Here is a 17,624-nt window from a genome sequence, read left to right as displayed (position 1 = left end):
TGCCCTGTCTGGCTGCCTTACCTTCTGCCTTGTCTTCATTTCTGTTGTTCACACACTCCCCGGCCACTGAGGGTTTAGGTGGCTGGCTCAGCTTCTAACCCACAGCTCCCCCCACTGGGAGGTAAGAGCCTAAAATGCAAACTCCTTTTTCACCCGTGCCTAGAACCGGGTAAGCATACCAGTGTCCACTGAATTGAATTTAACCTCGATGACTTTTTCACGGTCTCATCAGCTCTCAGGCCTAAGATCTACAATTCCTATGGGTGCCCAAGTTTGAGAGATTTTGCCACACCCTGAAGGATGACAGAAGGTGTGGACTTCCTCTGTCCCTCTTTATAATGTTGATGGGCTTACTTTGTTTCCAACATTGTAGCATCTTATCAAATTAGATTTAAGGAGACCAACTGAGTGACAAGGGATTAAAAACTGAGTACAAGAAGGATTCTTGGTTTGGTTTCCCTAGGCACAAAAAGTTGTTTTTCACATCAACCATCAAAGAAGCAGCACATTCTAAAGAGAAAAAGAGTATACAGGCTTTAGAGTTGAATATCTTATCTCTACCCCTGACTAACTCTGTACTTTACACAAGACACCCTCTCAGCCTTACCTCAATTTCCTCATTAGAGACAGAGATGGTGACGGGGGACTGGGGACGGGGTGGGAGAAGAACACCTACCTTGCAGGGGATCAGTAATGAAATCACATATGCAGTTCACGCGGAACACAGGAGGGGCTCAAAATGTTCATTTTACTTCTCTATGGCAACTTTCCAACTGCGTGGGCTTAGGCCATCTGAAGTCCATCCCTGGCTAATATTTCACGTCCACCCAAGGATGCAGCACTGCCACTCAGCTCCACAGCCCGAAAGTGGAATCTTTTTGACTCAGATTTCTCAAAGTGCAGAAATAGGTTCCAAATTTGGGTGGTGGGCAGAGGGTGGGGGTGGAATAAAAGAAGTAAACAAAGTGTTTAACAGATTCTGCTGGTAAAAACTGAGAAAATTTAATACCAGCAAAGGGATACCTAGAACTGTGGTAATTATATGAATTAACTGAAAGAAAAAAAAACCTTTGCCTAGAATGTTCAGATAAACGTAAAAGTGGTTTTTCCGCTTTAAGAGAAGCTAACTGACCTCAACTGCCCGCTTCGCTTTACCCATCTAAAAGAGCTTAATTAAAGAAAGAGCAGGGATCACCTTTTATATGTTTATACCATCGGAAAAACAATCAAAATAGACAGAAAATGAAAAACCTCAAACTTCAAACTTTTACTTCAAATGGTATATATTTCCTTATGAAACACCAAAAGGTGAGTTAAGTACCCATGAATAAGAATAAATCTTTCCTTACGACTGTTGGCCAAACTCTTCCTGAATACAAGAGAACTTTCTGAACTCCAGTATGACTTCTCAGGAGCGATAAGTAACCTAGTAATAATGTTAAGTCCTCAACATGAAGAATTTTGGCAACAAAAACAGATGGTTAATTCTACTTAAAAGATAGGGTAGCCCTGCCAGTGTTGTTCCCAAATGAGGTAATGTCCATGGCTCTTATCTAGCCTTTATTGAGATTTAATGTCATTTACCACTGGCTCTTGTGAACCTGCTGCATAATCTCACCTTTTCTGATTGCATTACTTCCATCCATTTCAACATTGCAATTATGAACCTCTGGTTTTTAAAACGATTAAGAAACGAATCCCACATGTTCTTTCTTTTTTTTCATGTCCTATAATTTGAGTCTTTCTTCCATAGTCCCAGAAAATTCAGAGATCAGCATATTTCTCGTTTTCAAGGTATACTATAGAAATACTCTGAGGTTTGATATATTTATGTAAACAGTTTTCAAAGAAGTCAAAATGTATAATTCAAGAACATGTCCTGTGAAAGAATTTGTTTTCTGATTACAAAATCATTTCCTGCTCTTGAAAAAATAACAGTTTTTTATTTACTTAGCTGGCTCTGAAGGTCCCATGGAGATGATCATTCCTTTCAATCCCTAACATCTCTTTTCCAGGTGCAGGCCTTTTACTGATTTCAAAGGTAGCTTTATGTGGAGAAGGAATCCATAAGTTGTAGAAGGGGCAGAGAAAGCCCTCCCCATCTTAACTCCTGATGCTTTCCCCAAAAAGAACAACAGGGTGAAACAGAACTAACTATTACAACACAGATGAGACACCCGAATGGACATGACAAAAAGATTTCCACATGCCTTTGACTTCCTTTTTTCAACCAGGGTATAAACCAATCTTAGTAAAGGCAGGAATCGGTTTGACAAACATGAACACAATAGCCAACACCCAACCCTCATATTGTTATTTTTTTCCATCAAGCCCTTCATCTCCCCAACACTCAGGAATAAAAGCAACAGCCACGACCACCCCAGACTTACAGAGTTTTTACCTTCTCACAGTGTTTCACATTTTATGTAGCAGAAAAAGTAAATCTGAGAATATCAAAGGCAGCCCAGAGACAGAGCAAAAGACCACGTTTTGTTGCTGCCCACACTGGTAAAACACAAGCCAGACCTGTTAGTGGTGTGTGTGTGGGAACCAGGCCGAGAGGCCCATTTGTACCACTGGTGAAAGAGCCGAAGAAGCAATTCCAACCTCACACTTCTGATGAAGTGCAGCCAAGAGTGGATCTTCAATAAAGAAAATCTGATGGCTGATCCCTCCTTGACAATATGAGCCCTCCTGCTAACTCAGCTGCATAATCCATGAATCTTTGAAAAGCTTGTTCCACATTACTCATTATTGCCAGCCCCTTCCCTTCAAACCAGCAGCAGAGTCTGACTGAATCAAAAGCTCTGACTTGTCTGGACCTCAGGGTCCCCTCTTTAGAACCAAGATAATAACTCCTGCCCCTCTCTTCGCCACAGGGATATAGTGAGGACCAAGGGAGATGAGTGTTTAAGAGCTTCTACTGAAGAAACCACCAAAGATCCATAACATACGTAACACAGACCAGAGGATCTGGGACCCTTGCGGGTCGCACAATCTTTTCAGGTAGTCTGCAAGATTAAACTATTTTCAAAATGATACCAAGACATTACCTTCCTCTTTTATTCTCATTCTCTCATAAGTGTACCATGGAGTTTGCCAGAGGATACAAGGTGTGTGATGACGTCATCACTCTAATGACTAATGGAATGTGTAATTGTGAATTCTTGTGTTTTAAGATTTTCTGTTTCAGTTTCTAATTAAATAATGACAAACAAAAGCTCTCTTTTGGGGCCAGCCCCGTGGCCTAGTGGTTAAGTTTGGCATGCTCTGCTTCAGCGGCCCAGGTTTGGTTCCCAGGCCTGGAACCTACACGACTCATTGGTGGCCATGCTGTGGCAGTGACCCACGTATAAGATAGAGGAAGACTGGCAACAGATGTTAGCTCAGGGTGAATCTTCCTCGGTGAAAAAATAAAGCTCTTTGGTGTGTTCAATAACTTTCAAGAGGGTAAAGAGGTCCAGTTTGAGACCTGCCAACCTAGAACTTCAGTCCCCACCAAATCTGCAGTTCCTAGATGGCTGACTTTTCACCCAGCCTGAGCCTTTCTAAACGTTGTTGCGTCTGCATGGGAGACTCTTTCCCTCCCTTCACTGGCTAACTTCTTCTGCTCTCTGCTCAGATGTCACTTTCTCTGGGAAGCTTTCACTGACTTCCCCAAGACCAGTCAGGCAGCCCCGTTCTGTGCTCCCCTGCCACTTAGTACACTACATTGTGATTGCCCGTTTTCTGGTCTTTTATTGTTCTCAACTCCTTTCATGCAAGAACTGACTTAGTCATTGTTTTGACTGTAACACAGTAGTACATACGAGGCATTCAATAAATACTTGTTGAATTTATAAAACAACCAAGGAAAGAAAGCAAGAAGACAGGCCTATCTAGCGTTCTCACCTAGAGGGAATTAGTTAGTAAAAATATTGTTTTTCATTATAGCATAAGCTCATTAAAACTATGGTAAGAATCATAATAACTATCTATATCTACATATCTTATAATGTAGGAGGTACTGTTCTAAGCACTTCATATGCATTAATTCATTTAGTCTTCACCAAATCCCTATGAGGTATACACTACTATTACCCTCATTTAGAATATGAAGACACAGAGGTACAGGTGGTGAGTGGTGGATCTGAGGCTGACACCCGGACAGTGTGGCTCCAGAGTCTCATCCTGTTAACCACTCTACACACTACCTCCGTGTCAACAGTGTAGACCTCAAGCTTATAAAATATATTGGGATCTCAAGGCCATCTCTCAACTCTGCTCACAAATCGGAAACACGACCCAATATTCAAATCCCACCCCAGCCCCACCCACCGTGACTGACGACAGTAGCCATGTGAACAGCAGATCTTCTCACCAACATCAAGGGTCCCCAAGTTTAGTTAGGGTTTAAAAAGGATAGTTTCAATAAGAAATATACTTCTCATTCATTTGTTGTACTTGAGTCTTTTCTAGAGGAAATGTTAAGTTAAAAACAATTAAAAAGTCTCTTTTGTAGCACAGAGAAAACAAGAAAGTAGGGTTTGATATTTCCATGTTATGTGGCAGGCAAACTCTTTCTAATGTGTACGACTCTCTCTGTGCTTCTTGGGCTAACCTCTCTTTCAATGAATGCTCGCAACTTCACCCTGAACAGGGAGTGGCCCAGAATGTTCTGCAGGCATACTTGATAAAAAAGGCAAAACGTTATCTGGTTCACAGAGGTAAGTCCAAACAGGAAAGCATGCCGTAGAAAACATAGGATTTAATGCAAAAGATGATCTGACTGAGTCACAGTGTGATACTGTATTCACGTTTAGGATGGAAAAAGCACACCTAGGAAATACACGTTCTTTCAGCAACGGAAAAACAGTTGTACAGTAAAGTTTAAAAACTTGTGTATCAAATCTTCAGCTGAAATAGTATATGAGAAATCAAAGTTCATTCTGTGGTATTTGACAGACGTCACACAAAGTAACTTTAATTACCTGAAGAAGTGTCCCATGAATATGGTTTTGCCGGAAACACTGGTCAGTGCAGTCAGGGAGTCTGGCCAACAGAGTTCGGATGGTGTCAGGGATTTCATCTGTCATAACAAATGGGACCAAGGCACGAGCTGCCATTTCACGGGAGCGGTAGAAAGGTGAGTGACCACATCTGGGAAGAAATAAGAACATAAGACCATTCAACACTCATTTCCACATGTGTGCCTTTGGATACGCTGATGTTCTATCCAGCTCCCGCTGGGAGATCCAAGCTGGGGGCAAGAGGAGTTGCTCCTTATTCCAAAGGATGTTGGGTTTTTTAGTATTTGCATTCGTTCTACAAGTGACTTTGCTTTTCTTATAAACACCATGAATACCTATGATTCTGTCACAGTGATAAATCAGATAGGCTTTGGGAATAAAACAATAAACAAGTAGTAGCAAAAACAGCTTACTCTTCAACAATCAGACAACTATTTATCAGGAACTCATAATGAACAAAAACACCATGATAAGTGCCACGAGAAATAAGACATCACTGGTGTCTTTAAGGAGACTATACTCTGGTTGGCAAGATGAGAAGTACATTTGAAAAGAAGACCAAAAGCACAAGACAGTACTGGAAAAGTGATAAGCAGGTGATCCTGACATTATGGCTATAGGAGGATAAGACTGGGCTGTGGTATTGAGAAGGATGGAGCTTAGGAAAGCAAGCATGATTCAAGTATGCCAAAAGAAACCAGGCAGTTGTTTCAGCCAGGGTCAGTAGAATAAAGCAAGAGCAGAAATGCTCAAGGAATAGGTTGATATGTCTGGTTGAAGTGGAGGCTCATGAATAACAGTGGAACTTCAGGCTGAGAAGTGGGTCAGGCCAGACTGCATGATCTGAACTAACTGTCAAGAAAACAAGAGATGGACCCTCAAGTTACCAAATCCTTGCCTTTGGGCTGACTCACACCCTAAGCGCTTGAAAAGAAGTCAGTTCTTAAACAAGGGAAAGTCATGGACAAGTGCAACTTTGAGATTCTACAAAGGTCACTGGAAAGGTAGGTCATCTAAGGGCCTCTTGACTTTGCAAACACTCAGAACCTTAGAGTCCACAGCCATTCTCTTGAAACTGTGCCCTTGAGAGCCTTCACAGATAGGTTATTATTTAAGAGGAAAGTTCAATACGGTAGGTTCTAGCTTAAATAAGTTCTTGACTAGAACTCTCAAGACTTCATGCTCTTTCATCCAATTAAAAAAGTAACTCAACTTACAGAAATGTCTTAGATACCAAGACAAGGATGGGGAAGATCAGGTGATAGCAGACTCTGCAGGGGAAAGAGATGGCCTCTTGCTTTTTTATTTTTAAAATTGATCAGTATTCCAAGAAGGAATTACTGGTAAGAGCTGGGCCACTAGGCCCATGTGGTCATGTGGGCTTAGCATGGAAAGAGACAAGGCCCTATGACTGAATTTTTTCTAACACCCCAGAAGTATCACTGCATTTACCTTAATATGACAATGAAAATGCACATAAATTTCTGTTCAAATGCAATGATCCAAGTAGAATTTCATCATGTGGAGTAGGAGTAGGGAGAGAGGAGAAAGAGGTACAGGGTAAGTCAAAACATTGTGTCAGTTTTTTTCCCCTAAGACTGTAGGTCCGTGAGATAGGTCAATCAGCACACACTTTCAGGATGAGGAAGAGCTCACCTTACGTTACATTATGGGAAGACACTGAAGGTTAAGGCTAAAGATTTCCCAATGGTCTTTGACTAGGTTCTGCCAACTCACCCATTTTGTCACTCATTTTTCTTTTAACATGATTAAATGTTTGATCTGTAATTGGTGAACACAGTAAAACACAGTTTGCTTTGACCCAAGCGGGGTTGGGGGCGTGAGTGAGAAAACTTCACTTGACAGAGAAAAGAAAATACTCTGAAAATGCTTTGAGATTTAATTAGCAAATGACCTCACTCGGCACAGTCATTTGTCAGAAGCTTCTCCGTCTGTCTGTCCCCCACCCCGCCATACACACACTGTGTTATAGTGTGTTTTATGTTACCAAAAGGACTCTTGTGTATAAATGTTTCTTTTCAAATACAAATAACTCTGACATGGTTACAGATGTTTACTTTCTAATTAGCAGTAACTGTACACTAAAGAATGCCCCTCCTTTTGCTCCTGACCTTTTGCAAATGATGATTTCCCAAAGGAATCTGGCATCCATACAGGAGAAAGAATGGAAAGTAGGAAAAGTGCCAGAGTTTTCTGCTTTCCGATACCCTGTACTAGGGTACTTTCCAAAGGCAAACATCAGGATAAAGAGCAAAACAGAACCTCCCCTCGAAAAAGTAATGTAATCACAGAAAAAGAGAAGAAGCCTATTTTTAAAGTAACATTTAATTAAGTAACACTCATTATAAAGCAATGATTAAATGCAATTTCAAACTCCTCTCTATTGCAAATTGTTTGAAAGGAAGGAAAGATTATAGTCAACGCACACACACACAACCAAGAAGCAAAAAAACCATTTCCAGGTTACTGTTTTGTCAGCTATTGATGGATGGGAGGTGGTCTGATGAGCTTCAGCTTTTCTCCAGGTGTACGTGGCCCGGAGGGTGAGGGAATATAAACATAGTCTTTACAGGCCTAAGTGGAATGTATTTGAAGCTAAAATCTATCTTTCCCCCGGATAAAGTCTCCTAGTTTGACTCAGTAAATGTGCCAAAATCAAGCAGAGGTGTTCTTCAGGGATCCAGAATCTAGTGGCTATTAGGATGAAAAATCAGAGCACCTGGATTTTTCTCCTGTTTTGGACACTGAGTTCTGTGACCTGGACAAGTCACAGTCCCTCGCTGGGTCTCAGTGGAGCTGAGAGTGGCTGCAATAAGGTACATCCAGTGCCCTGATGTGATGTCCATGAGGACATTACAAGAGGAAAGGTGCTTTGGAAATACAAAGCTTTTAGAGTGCACTGTGCCTGTGTCTGGTACAGGATCAGCATATTCTAGGAACTACAGGCCTCTAAGTGGCCCCAGCGGAAGAATTAATACTGTGGTGTGAAGACTGTAACATTTTTTAAAAGATAAGAGAACAGGGGCCGGCCCCATGCCGAGTGGTTAAGTTCATGTGCTCCGCTTCGGCGGCTCAGAGTTTCGATGGTTCAGATCCTGGGCACAGACACGGCACTGCTCATCGAGCCATGCTGAGGCAGCGTCCTACATGCCACAACTAGAAGGACCCACAACTAAAAATACACAACTATGTACTGGGGGGTTTGGGGAGAAAAAAGAAAAATAAAGTCTTTAAAAAAAAAAAAAGATAAGACAACAAACTGATGATATGAAGGCAAGGAGATTTTGTTATCCTTTGGACTCTGTTAAAAGTGATGAGGAGGGGGACGGCCTGGTGGTGCAGTGGTTAAGTTCGCATGTTTTGCTTCAGCGGCCCAGGGTTCGCCGGTTTGGATCCTGGGTGTGGACGTGGCACTGCTTGGCAAGCCATGCTGTGGCAGGCATCCCACATATAAAGTAGAGGAAGATGGGCACAGATGTTAGCTCAGGGCCAGTCTTCCTCAGCAAAAAGAGGAGGATTGGCAGCAGATGTTAGCTCAGGGCTAATCTTCCTCAAAAAAAAAAAAAGGTGATGAGGAGGAAGCTCAAGCCCTTCTCAAAAGAAGTGGGACAGCCTCTATCTCCCTAAATCTCAATTTCTTCTGGAAAATAAAGCAAATGGATTTGGAATCTCAAAGGTCATTTCTACTTCTACCATAGTTTGGAAATCATTTCCTCAGTAGCCCCGGCTGCACGGTAGGCCTGAATACTAGGTCCTCCGCAGGATCTGTGGGACGCGCAGACAATAGAGTCTTTAAACATCTAGCCCTCTTACCCCAATAAACCCTTCCATGCTCATTCTAATCACATATTTATTGATTGCCTACTGCATTCTCGGCACTGTGTAACATGAGAAATGACACATAGTAATACTCGCATCCTGCAATTGTACAGCCCTTGGCAGTTTATAAAATGCCTGCACACCCATTACCTTTTTACTATGCAACATTCCTGTAGAACATGATGGCACTATATACCTAAATTAACAGACGAAAAATAAAATGAAGCTCAGAAAAGCTAAGTGTACCCTTCAGGGTGTAAGCAGCAGTGTCTGAGCCAGAACCACCATCCATGGCTCCAAGATGGAGCTCGTGGGCTATTCCAAGATGTAGCTCACACCTGGAAATTAAGGGAACAGAAAAATATCTCCTATCTAATAAAAGCACAAGCTTTAATTTACAAGTATGTGGAAAATCTCTAAATGAGTGTGTTGGGTTTTTGGTGTTTTTTCTTTTTAACATTTGTAAGATCATGAAAACATTTCAGAATCTAACATAAACTGTGGACTGTCACAAGAGAAAGAGATTTATGAACATATATACACAATTTCCCAAACAATTTCAGGAGGTTTGTGACGCACATCCAAACCTTTTGGGAGGTGTTTCCCAGACCCCAGTCAAGGATATCCAGTTGCTCCTTTGCACATAGTGTGACTGTCAGCCATGTGCTCTGTGTTAGAGATACAGAGATGGACAAATAGGACACTGCTCACAGGGAAACCACCAGGTTAGAGGGGGAGCCAGAGAGACAGCCTCAGGATCACAAATCAGCAGTACCCACGGAGACACACCCAGGTGTGGAGTGGCACAGAAGGGAGAGTCAGAGGGGCTTTCTGGAGGAGACAAGGGACCTGCAAGTGAGGGTGATACACAGTTTTGGACTTCAGGAACACCGGAGCGTTTAGAATATAGTATGCTGAGATCATCCCCTCACTTCACCTAGTTTCACAGAGTGGAGGCTTAGTTTTTTTCCAGGTGTTTCTCTTTTCTGTTCACTCTCAGAACCTATTGCAGTTTTCCTGAAAGGTTTCACAGGTAAGTGACTGGACATCATCAAAACTGTCTCTGCTGCCCCAGAGCCATAGCTGAGGTATGTGAGTGCCTAGCGCAAGCATGCCCTGGGTTAAGCACCAGAGGATCAGAGAGCAAAGTCCCTGCCCAGGCCACAGAGAACCTACAGTCCAGGGAGAAAGAGGGGCCAATCAATCAATGCTTCTCAGGGCCCCGAGAAGTAAACACAGGCTTCTGTAGAAGAACCGAGGTGGGACACCCAGAGAGGAGGGTGGGTGGTCTGGGAGATCATAGTCCAGCTGTAACTAAGTGGGGTCAGAAAGAAAGAACATTTGGGTTTGGCACGAAAGAGGGGCCCTCACCAGGCCCGTGCCTTTCCCTCCTGAACCCCAACTGCCCCTCAGTGCATCCAGTCAAAAGCAAGGGCACTGAGGTTTATTAAATGACTACTGTGAGCGAGGACCGGCTACCTCCTTTAGACACACTATTGTATCCACTTCACTAAATCTTCATTACAAGGTCATTATCATCATCCCTCTTTTAAGATAAGGAAAGTGAGATTTCCCAACATACTTTAGGGCATAAAACTAGCAAGTGGCAGATCCTGAATTCTAATTAGGGTCTGTCCACCTGCAAAATTCAATCTTTCTAAGACTCACAAACTAGTTATCTCAAAATCCTCAGAGCCTTGGAAAAGCCAAATGTTTCCAAAGTAACGTGTTCAACCTAATCACATTGAGGCACGAACGACTTATGGAACCAAGCAGTTTCTTATTGGCAGAATGTAAAGCAGAACGATAAAGATGATGCTGATAATAACTAACATTTACCGAGCGTCTATAGAGGGCCAGACTTAGTGTAAAAAGCTTTGCATGTATTATATCATTTAATCCTCATAGGAAGGCAGAATGGCTGAGAGAACACTTTTAGGTAACATGGGAGAGGAATTTTTGAACTGAGAGGACTACGTAAGGCCCAGTGGCCTTGAAAGAGTCCCCATTTTACAAGACCCAGAATCAGAGTCTTCAGAAAAGTCTCAGAATGGCTTCAGGATCCAGCCAATATCCCCTTCTACTCTCCCTCACTGACATATCTAACGTTCCCCAGGTCTTCTGCATTCCTAGACCAATTGCCAGTCCTAATCCTCACTTTCCACAGGTCAAGCTGTACCTTGTACAAATCAGAAGCCCCCAAATGAAAATGATCACCCACTTTCTCTAGATGCCCCTACTTGACCAAGGGGTTAGCATCTTGGGAGCTGGGCTAAAGAAGCTATGTCTGACCTACCCTCAAGCCCCCTCACTCAATTTACTCAAGAAGGCCCTGCCTTTCTTATATAGTATGACTGACTGCCCCTGGGGAATGATCATCTACAGACAATCTTAAAAGTTGAGACAACCCTATCTTGCAGGATGTCTCTGAAGTCTGGGTGAGAAGGGGTAGGCTGAGGCCTCAGGTTATAATATTTAAAAGAAAAAATCTTTCTCTATATATTCTTGTCAAACCAACCACTGTTTCATCCTTGGTGCCTTTGCACACTGCAGTTCACTCTCACTGGAATCAATGTCCTTTCACCCTTGTACAGCTGGGGAACTCCTTAATCCTCCTAACTCTGCTCAGGTATCACTTCTTTTCCAAAATCTGACTGCACTTCCTCTGGTCAGAATCCATCACTTTCTTTCCCATACCTGTCACTGCGATTGCATATTTAGAACTGCCCAAGCAGGGGGGGCACACTTCATTTGCCTTCCTCACAGTAGCCCTCGGGATCACGTTGCCTAGACCAAAATGACTTGAGAGCAGAAACAGGGTCTTTATAGTTTTGAATATAGCTCATAGGACAGAAGTTAAGGACATGTTCTGGAATCCAGCAGACCTAAGTTTAAATCCAGCTCCTGTCATTTACTAGTGTGTGACCATGGACAGGTCAGTGAACCTCCTAAGTTTTTATCTTCTGTAAAATGGGGAGAGTAACTACCTCAGAGGGCTGTTGTGAAGCTTAAATTAAACAATGCATATAAAATACAATGCCTAGAAGTTAGTGATCAATAAATGGTAGCTATTATTGAATCTAGTAGGTGGAAGAACTTTGAAACTTTAAAGCTTTATCTGCAAGTACAAACTCTCTAGGGTTGTCTACCTCACCAACCACTGAGAACACAGACTCGCTGTCCCGAACAGGCTGCAAGTGCTCACAAAGGCCAACTCTTCCCCGTCCCATCAAAGCAGCTGAGAAGGAGAGAAGGAAAACTGAGTTTCTCTGGGGCCAACGGACTTGTTTACGTGAGGGCCTGCTGCCTTCATTCCTCAGGTCCAGGGCCCGAATTCTATTTTCTGTCAATTCTAATGCTGCTTCACCAAAGATTTCTTTTTCCTTTTTATCGTGTGGTTCCTAGTTTCAAATCTTGCCTTCAGGAAACATGTACATGTGTGGGTATGTGTGCATGCATAAAGGCGAGAAACCACTAGAAAAATAAGTTTGCACCGGTGAATTTGAAAAAGCAGACACTTCAGCGTGTCCTATGACTATAACATATGTTTTTGTTATAATTGTGGCGTTCCTGAAGCCCTTCTTCCACGTTTTCAGGTGAGTTCAGTGCCCATCAAAGTTGCCAGATTCTCTATTTGTCCTTCCTATACCAATTTTCAGTTCATCAAAGGGCCTACCACCACCTGAACTACTTGTTCCTTTCCTGCAACTCAAACCACTAGCACTTAAAAGTTGCATTTACTGTAATCTTGCCCTCTGCACAGCTCATGGATTTCTCTTTTCAAATATATTTCTTGGAAAGGTAATGGGTTCAGGACTTTTGAAGTCTGAGTTTTTAAAATGCTTGGTTTGGGCAGTGAGGGGGAAATAAGAGCAGCAGATAGTAGCTAAGATAAAAATTGTACGTTTCCAGCTTTCATGGACAAAAAAAAGTACATGTACCTGCAGGTAGAATGTTTAGTTTAAATGTCTGTCTACTGGGCAGCTCAAAGCACTAACTGTTCCTTGCAAATTAACTTCTGCAAAGAGCAAAACCTTCTAAAAATATTTTTATGAAGAAATGCCGACAACAATAAGCCACAATAGAACATCTGAAAACTGCAGTGTGCAACCACCTGGGACAACCCAACCAGAGTCTAAGCTAGAGAAGATGCATCCTTTTCAGGTCACCTCCGCTATGCCTCCAAGTTACCAAGGCTTTACCCGGGCTGACTAGCCACAGGCTATTAATCCCAAAGTGGTGAAAATGGCAGCTGTCAGGAGCTGGGAATCAGCCTCCCCACTCTGACATCTCTCTTCTTGCCCCTGCAAGAACTGGGCACAGCCCTTCCATGCACATGGCAAGGACATGGGGTCATGGATGTAACTGGCAATGGCTACTTGCATTCATACCATTCCTTTTAGTCTTAGGAAATAAAGAAAGGGACTCTTCCAAGAGGGATGGGGGAAGGTATCCAGTGTGGTACTGACTTTAAAAACCTCCTTAAATAACGCTCTTTCATTTTTTAGAATTACAAACATGTCTTAAATAAATGAAAGTATGCACGATTTCTGAATGCTAATCCCTGGTTACTTGCTGATATGAAACATAGAGATGAAGTAGGAAAACTGTATTTCACCTGAAATTTCATTTCATTCTTTCATTATTTTTTTGCCTAGACAACAACAAATACAATTTGAAACTGAATTTTTCAGATTCCAACCAAATTGTCTAGAAAGCTGGAAAGAGGGTTTTTTTTTCCCTTGGAGCACTAAAATGTGGTATACCTTAACAACGATTCTTTCCTGACTCAGAAAAACATGGAAAAGACTTCACAGCAAAACAAATACAAAGACTTTGGAAGCCCTAGAGATTAAAAGGGAATCATTAATTTCAGTCTTCACTTAAAATAAAATGGAGTATTATAAACTGAAAAAAATTACAAAACTCTTAACATAAATAGTATAAAACTTTCCTAAGCAATGAAAATAAACACTAGATTTAGTTTGAAATTTTGGCATAACCTTCCCTCCCAGTCCGTCTGTGGGTTTTCTCTTTGACCCTGGATCAACAAGCCGCATACTGGTCTACTGGTCTTCTCAGGGACAGCTGGAAAAGCATTCTGAATCTACCCTCGGGGCTCTCGGGCTGGGATAAGCTGTGTGCAGGGCAGGAGCAGAGGGCTGCAGCTTGTGCAAACTGAGTGAAAGAGCTGCACATTCCTCTCAATAGCAAAAGCCCTCACATTGTTTCAGCTCTGGCTTCACAAAAGACCAAGAGATGAACACATTCAGGCAGCCACTGATTCTTTAAAGGGGTGGAACTTAATACCTGGCCCCAGCATGTCTTCTCCTTTCCCTGCAGGTAGTGGGTTGGCTGGAGAAAACGGTCCTGAACATGCTGGGTCTCCTTGTGGTGATGGTCACTGTTCAAAGGCCAAGTTCTCAAAGTGATTTCATACAGCTGAAACTTACCCGTTAACCTTTAGAGCATGTGGTTCCGTATTTACAGTGAATGGTTTTCAGTTCACAAACACAGCACTGGGTGGTGAATTTAAGAAACTACACAAAGGTATAGAGAGAATTACCCTCTTCTTTTTAACCTAACACATATATACTTAGGAGGAAGGTTTGGAAAGGACTGTTTTTGGTCTCATTTTTGAGTTGTTTATTTGTTTTTAGCTTTCAAATGTTCCAGAACCTATGATAGCTCTCTATTGCCACATTAAATACAAATTTCTCATTCTGGTGTTCAAAGCACCCTAAATCTAGGCCAAGACTGGCTGGACAAATCCTAGGTGCTGAGTAACTCTTTCCTGGACCAAGAGAACTTGACTGTTCAGGTGTTGATTTCTGAAAAGATATAAAATCTTATAAAATCTAAGAAGCCTGTGAGTCAAGTTAGTGCTCAACATACACTGATGATAATTTTAAAATAAACACTTTTAAATGTGAACAATTTTATTAACTTCCCTTTTGATAAGACTCTGTCACACTTCTGAGAACGTCCAATGCCCATGCTAAAACCCAAGGAAGGGAAGGTAGGGACATTTACTGAGTGTCTGCTACTTGTCAGGCAATGTGCTAGGTAATTTCAAATATTTTATCTCATTTTTAGTAATCACATAGAACCCTCTGAAATAAGAATATAATACCATATAAACATATGTAGGTTTTTGCTCTAGATGGTCTAGTGGGAACATGTACAGCATGATGAGTTACCAAACAAAATGTAACCACAATTAAATAAAGTACATTGTGCCAATTTCTTTCTGCTGTGGTAATGGATGTGCAATCCTTTATGAGCAATTTATCCCACTAATTCCAATGGTTAGGACTCATATTTGCACATCCCATACACAACGAATTGGTGGCATAAATACATTTCCTACTGCTCCAACTAGTGTTCAACAAAACCTAAAGCTTTAAAATGTGTTATCTTTAAGGAAGGCAAATTAGTCACTAGGATATACTAAGTGACCCAAAGTCATCCACCAAATTACAGTCTTTCCAGCACAGCCATCAACCAAAAGTTTATGAAGAACCCCATAAGACTAAGGCAAGCTCCCTACAGACTGTGGCAGTGACCTCTGCTGTCCTCTATCAATACTGATCACCTCGGGTCAAAGTATCCACAGTCTTTCAAAGCATAGTATTTATTTAGAGACAAGTTCAAAATGTCCAAGAACAAAAATCTTTAACATTTTTAATGACAAGAAGAGACACATACAGGTCAGTGCATTGGCACGATCTTCATGGGCTTAGGAAAAAATAATACACGTAGTTCTCAGCCTTGAGTGACTATTTTGGTGGAGTGAAACCTACTGTGAAGCAGAAACTCTTACACGATCCCCTTGGTGTCTCTTAAGCGAGGCTACTTTTAAAATCTCAGATTAAAATATTATCATCTAGCAAGGTGGCCACAGGCAAGTTACATAATGTCCTTTCACATCCTCATCTGTAAAAGGAGATTAGAATATGTGATCTCTAAGGTCTCCTTCAATAAAAAATCCTATAATTCAATGGACATTTAAACATTGCAGGCAGATACCTATCTTTTTTATTTTAAAATATCTTTATGACCTCTCTTGACTTGTTCCATTGCTTCATCTCACAATAATATTGATGACGATAATAAAAGTTTTATGTTTAACACTAACCACATTCAATCTTCTATAGTTGGAGCCAATTTTCTCTAGTTTGAACCTCTCTGGAGCTGGAGAACAAATGAGCAGTGTTCTCCACACACAGGAAAACCCTTCATTAACTATACTGGAATCCTGTCATTAAGTCACCCCTTACTCTTCCCTTCCGCAGGCGAAAACAACCCCGACTCCTTTAATCATGCAGAACCTCTTCTCTAGAATCTAGTTAATTATTTTGCCTCTACAGAGAGTTAAATGAATCTTCCCAATACTATCAGCTAAAACAATGATTTGTGCTACTGCTAGATGAGAGAAATTTGAGCATTTCTTTTAATTTGATTACTCTCCAGAGACTGCAATTTGTTTTTGCTAAAGCTAATTAATGCCCCTGAATGACCCTCTTCAGGTTTTGTAGCAACACTTGAAGCTAAAATCAGAAATAATAAATTTTTAAAAACCATAAAGTACATGGAAAGTTTTGAAAAATTCCAAGAAACTGCACTTTTTCAGCCTGAAAAAACAGCACAAAAGAGCAAGGAATATTGAGATGGTAGCAATAGACCCACCTCAGGGAAGATTCTTTTCTCAAATGAAGACTGCAATTAGGTAAATTGAGTCAAACATCAGGATGCCTACAGCATCCAAACAGATCACTGCCGGCCCTATTTTTAAATATCTTCAGGGAAAGTTTTACATCCTCCTTTGGTTGTCCCAGTGCCCACATTAGTGTCACAGTCAAAGAGCACTTCCTTAAGTATAATTATACTCTTGCTGCAACTTAACTTTGTTTTTGTGGTTCTACATGCCAAGGAAATAAGTGAATCTAAGCCTAAAAAATTGAGTCCAAAATATATTCTGAATAATAAGAAAACAAACAACCCAATAAAAAAATTGGGTCAAACTTTCAACCAACACTTCAGCAAAGAAGATAATATGGATGGCAAATAAACACGTGTAAAGATGCCCAATGTCCTTAGTCCTTAGAGAAGTTCACATTGAAACCACAATGTGATACCACTACATACTCACTAGAAAGACTAAAATTTAAAAGACCGAGCACACCAAGTGTTGGCTAGCATACAGAACTACTGGAACTCTCATCCTCTGCTGGTGGGAATGTAAAACGGTGCAATCACTTTGGAAGATTTGGCAATTTCTTAAAAAGTTAGACATACACCTTCCATACAACCCACAAATTCCACCCCTGGGTGTTTACCCTAGAGAAATGAAAGCATATGTCCATACAAAGACTTGTATATGAATATTCCTAGCACCTTTATTTGTAATAGTCAAAACTAGACACAGCACAAATGTCCATCAACCAGTAAGTAAATAAAAAAATTGTGGTATATCTGTATAATGGAACACTGCTTGTCGATAGAAAGGAACAAACTACTGACACACGTAATGACATGGATGAATCTCAAAATTATTATGCTAAGTGAAAAAGCCAGACAAAACAGAATGCATTATGTATGATTCTGTTTACTAAATTCTAGGAAAATGCAAATTAATCTGTAGTGCTAGAACACTGAACAGTCATTGCCAGGTGACGGGGGTGGGGTTGTTGGAGAAGGTACAAAGGGGCATGAGGAAACTTTCATGGGTGATGGATATATTCTATCTTGACAGTGGTGATGATTTTATGGGTA

The 17,624-nt window shown here is 41.3% G+C and overlaps 1 protein-coding gene across 6 annotated transcripts in view; it reads right to left on the bottom strand.

Moving 5' to 3' along the window:
• THADA (THADA armadillo repeat containing) overlaps positions 1-17,624 on the bottom strand; it is a 307,081-nt gene that overhangs the window by 135,110 nt on the left and 154,347 nt on the right. For all 6 annotated transcript variants that reach the window (XR_006529036.2, XM_044772317.2, XM_070512173.1 and 3 more), the window contains one exon: positions 4,971-5,139. Coding sequence is in view for 5 of the 6 variants with exons in the window: in XM_044772317.2 (XP_044628252.2) it covers positions 4,971-5,139 (169 nt within the window). In the remaining variant the exon portion in view is untranslated. The remainder of the gene's footprint in view (positions 1-4,970; positions 5,140-17,624) is intronic.

Source organism: Equus asinus, chromosome 6 (genome assembly GCF_041296235.1).
Source record: "Equus asinus isolate D_3611 breed Donkey chromosome 6, EquAss-T2T_v2, whole genome shotgun sequence".
Lineage (NCBI taxonomy): Eukaryota > Metazoa > Chordata > Mammalia > Perissodactyla > Equidae > Equus > Equus asinus.
This window is presented reverse-complemented; position numbering and strand designations above follow the sequence as displayed.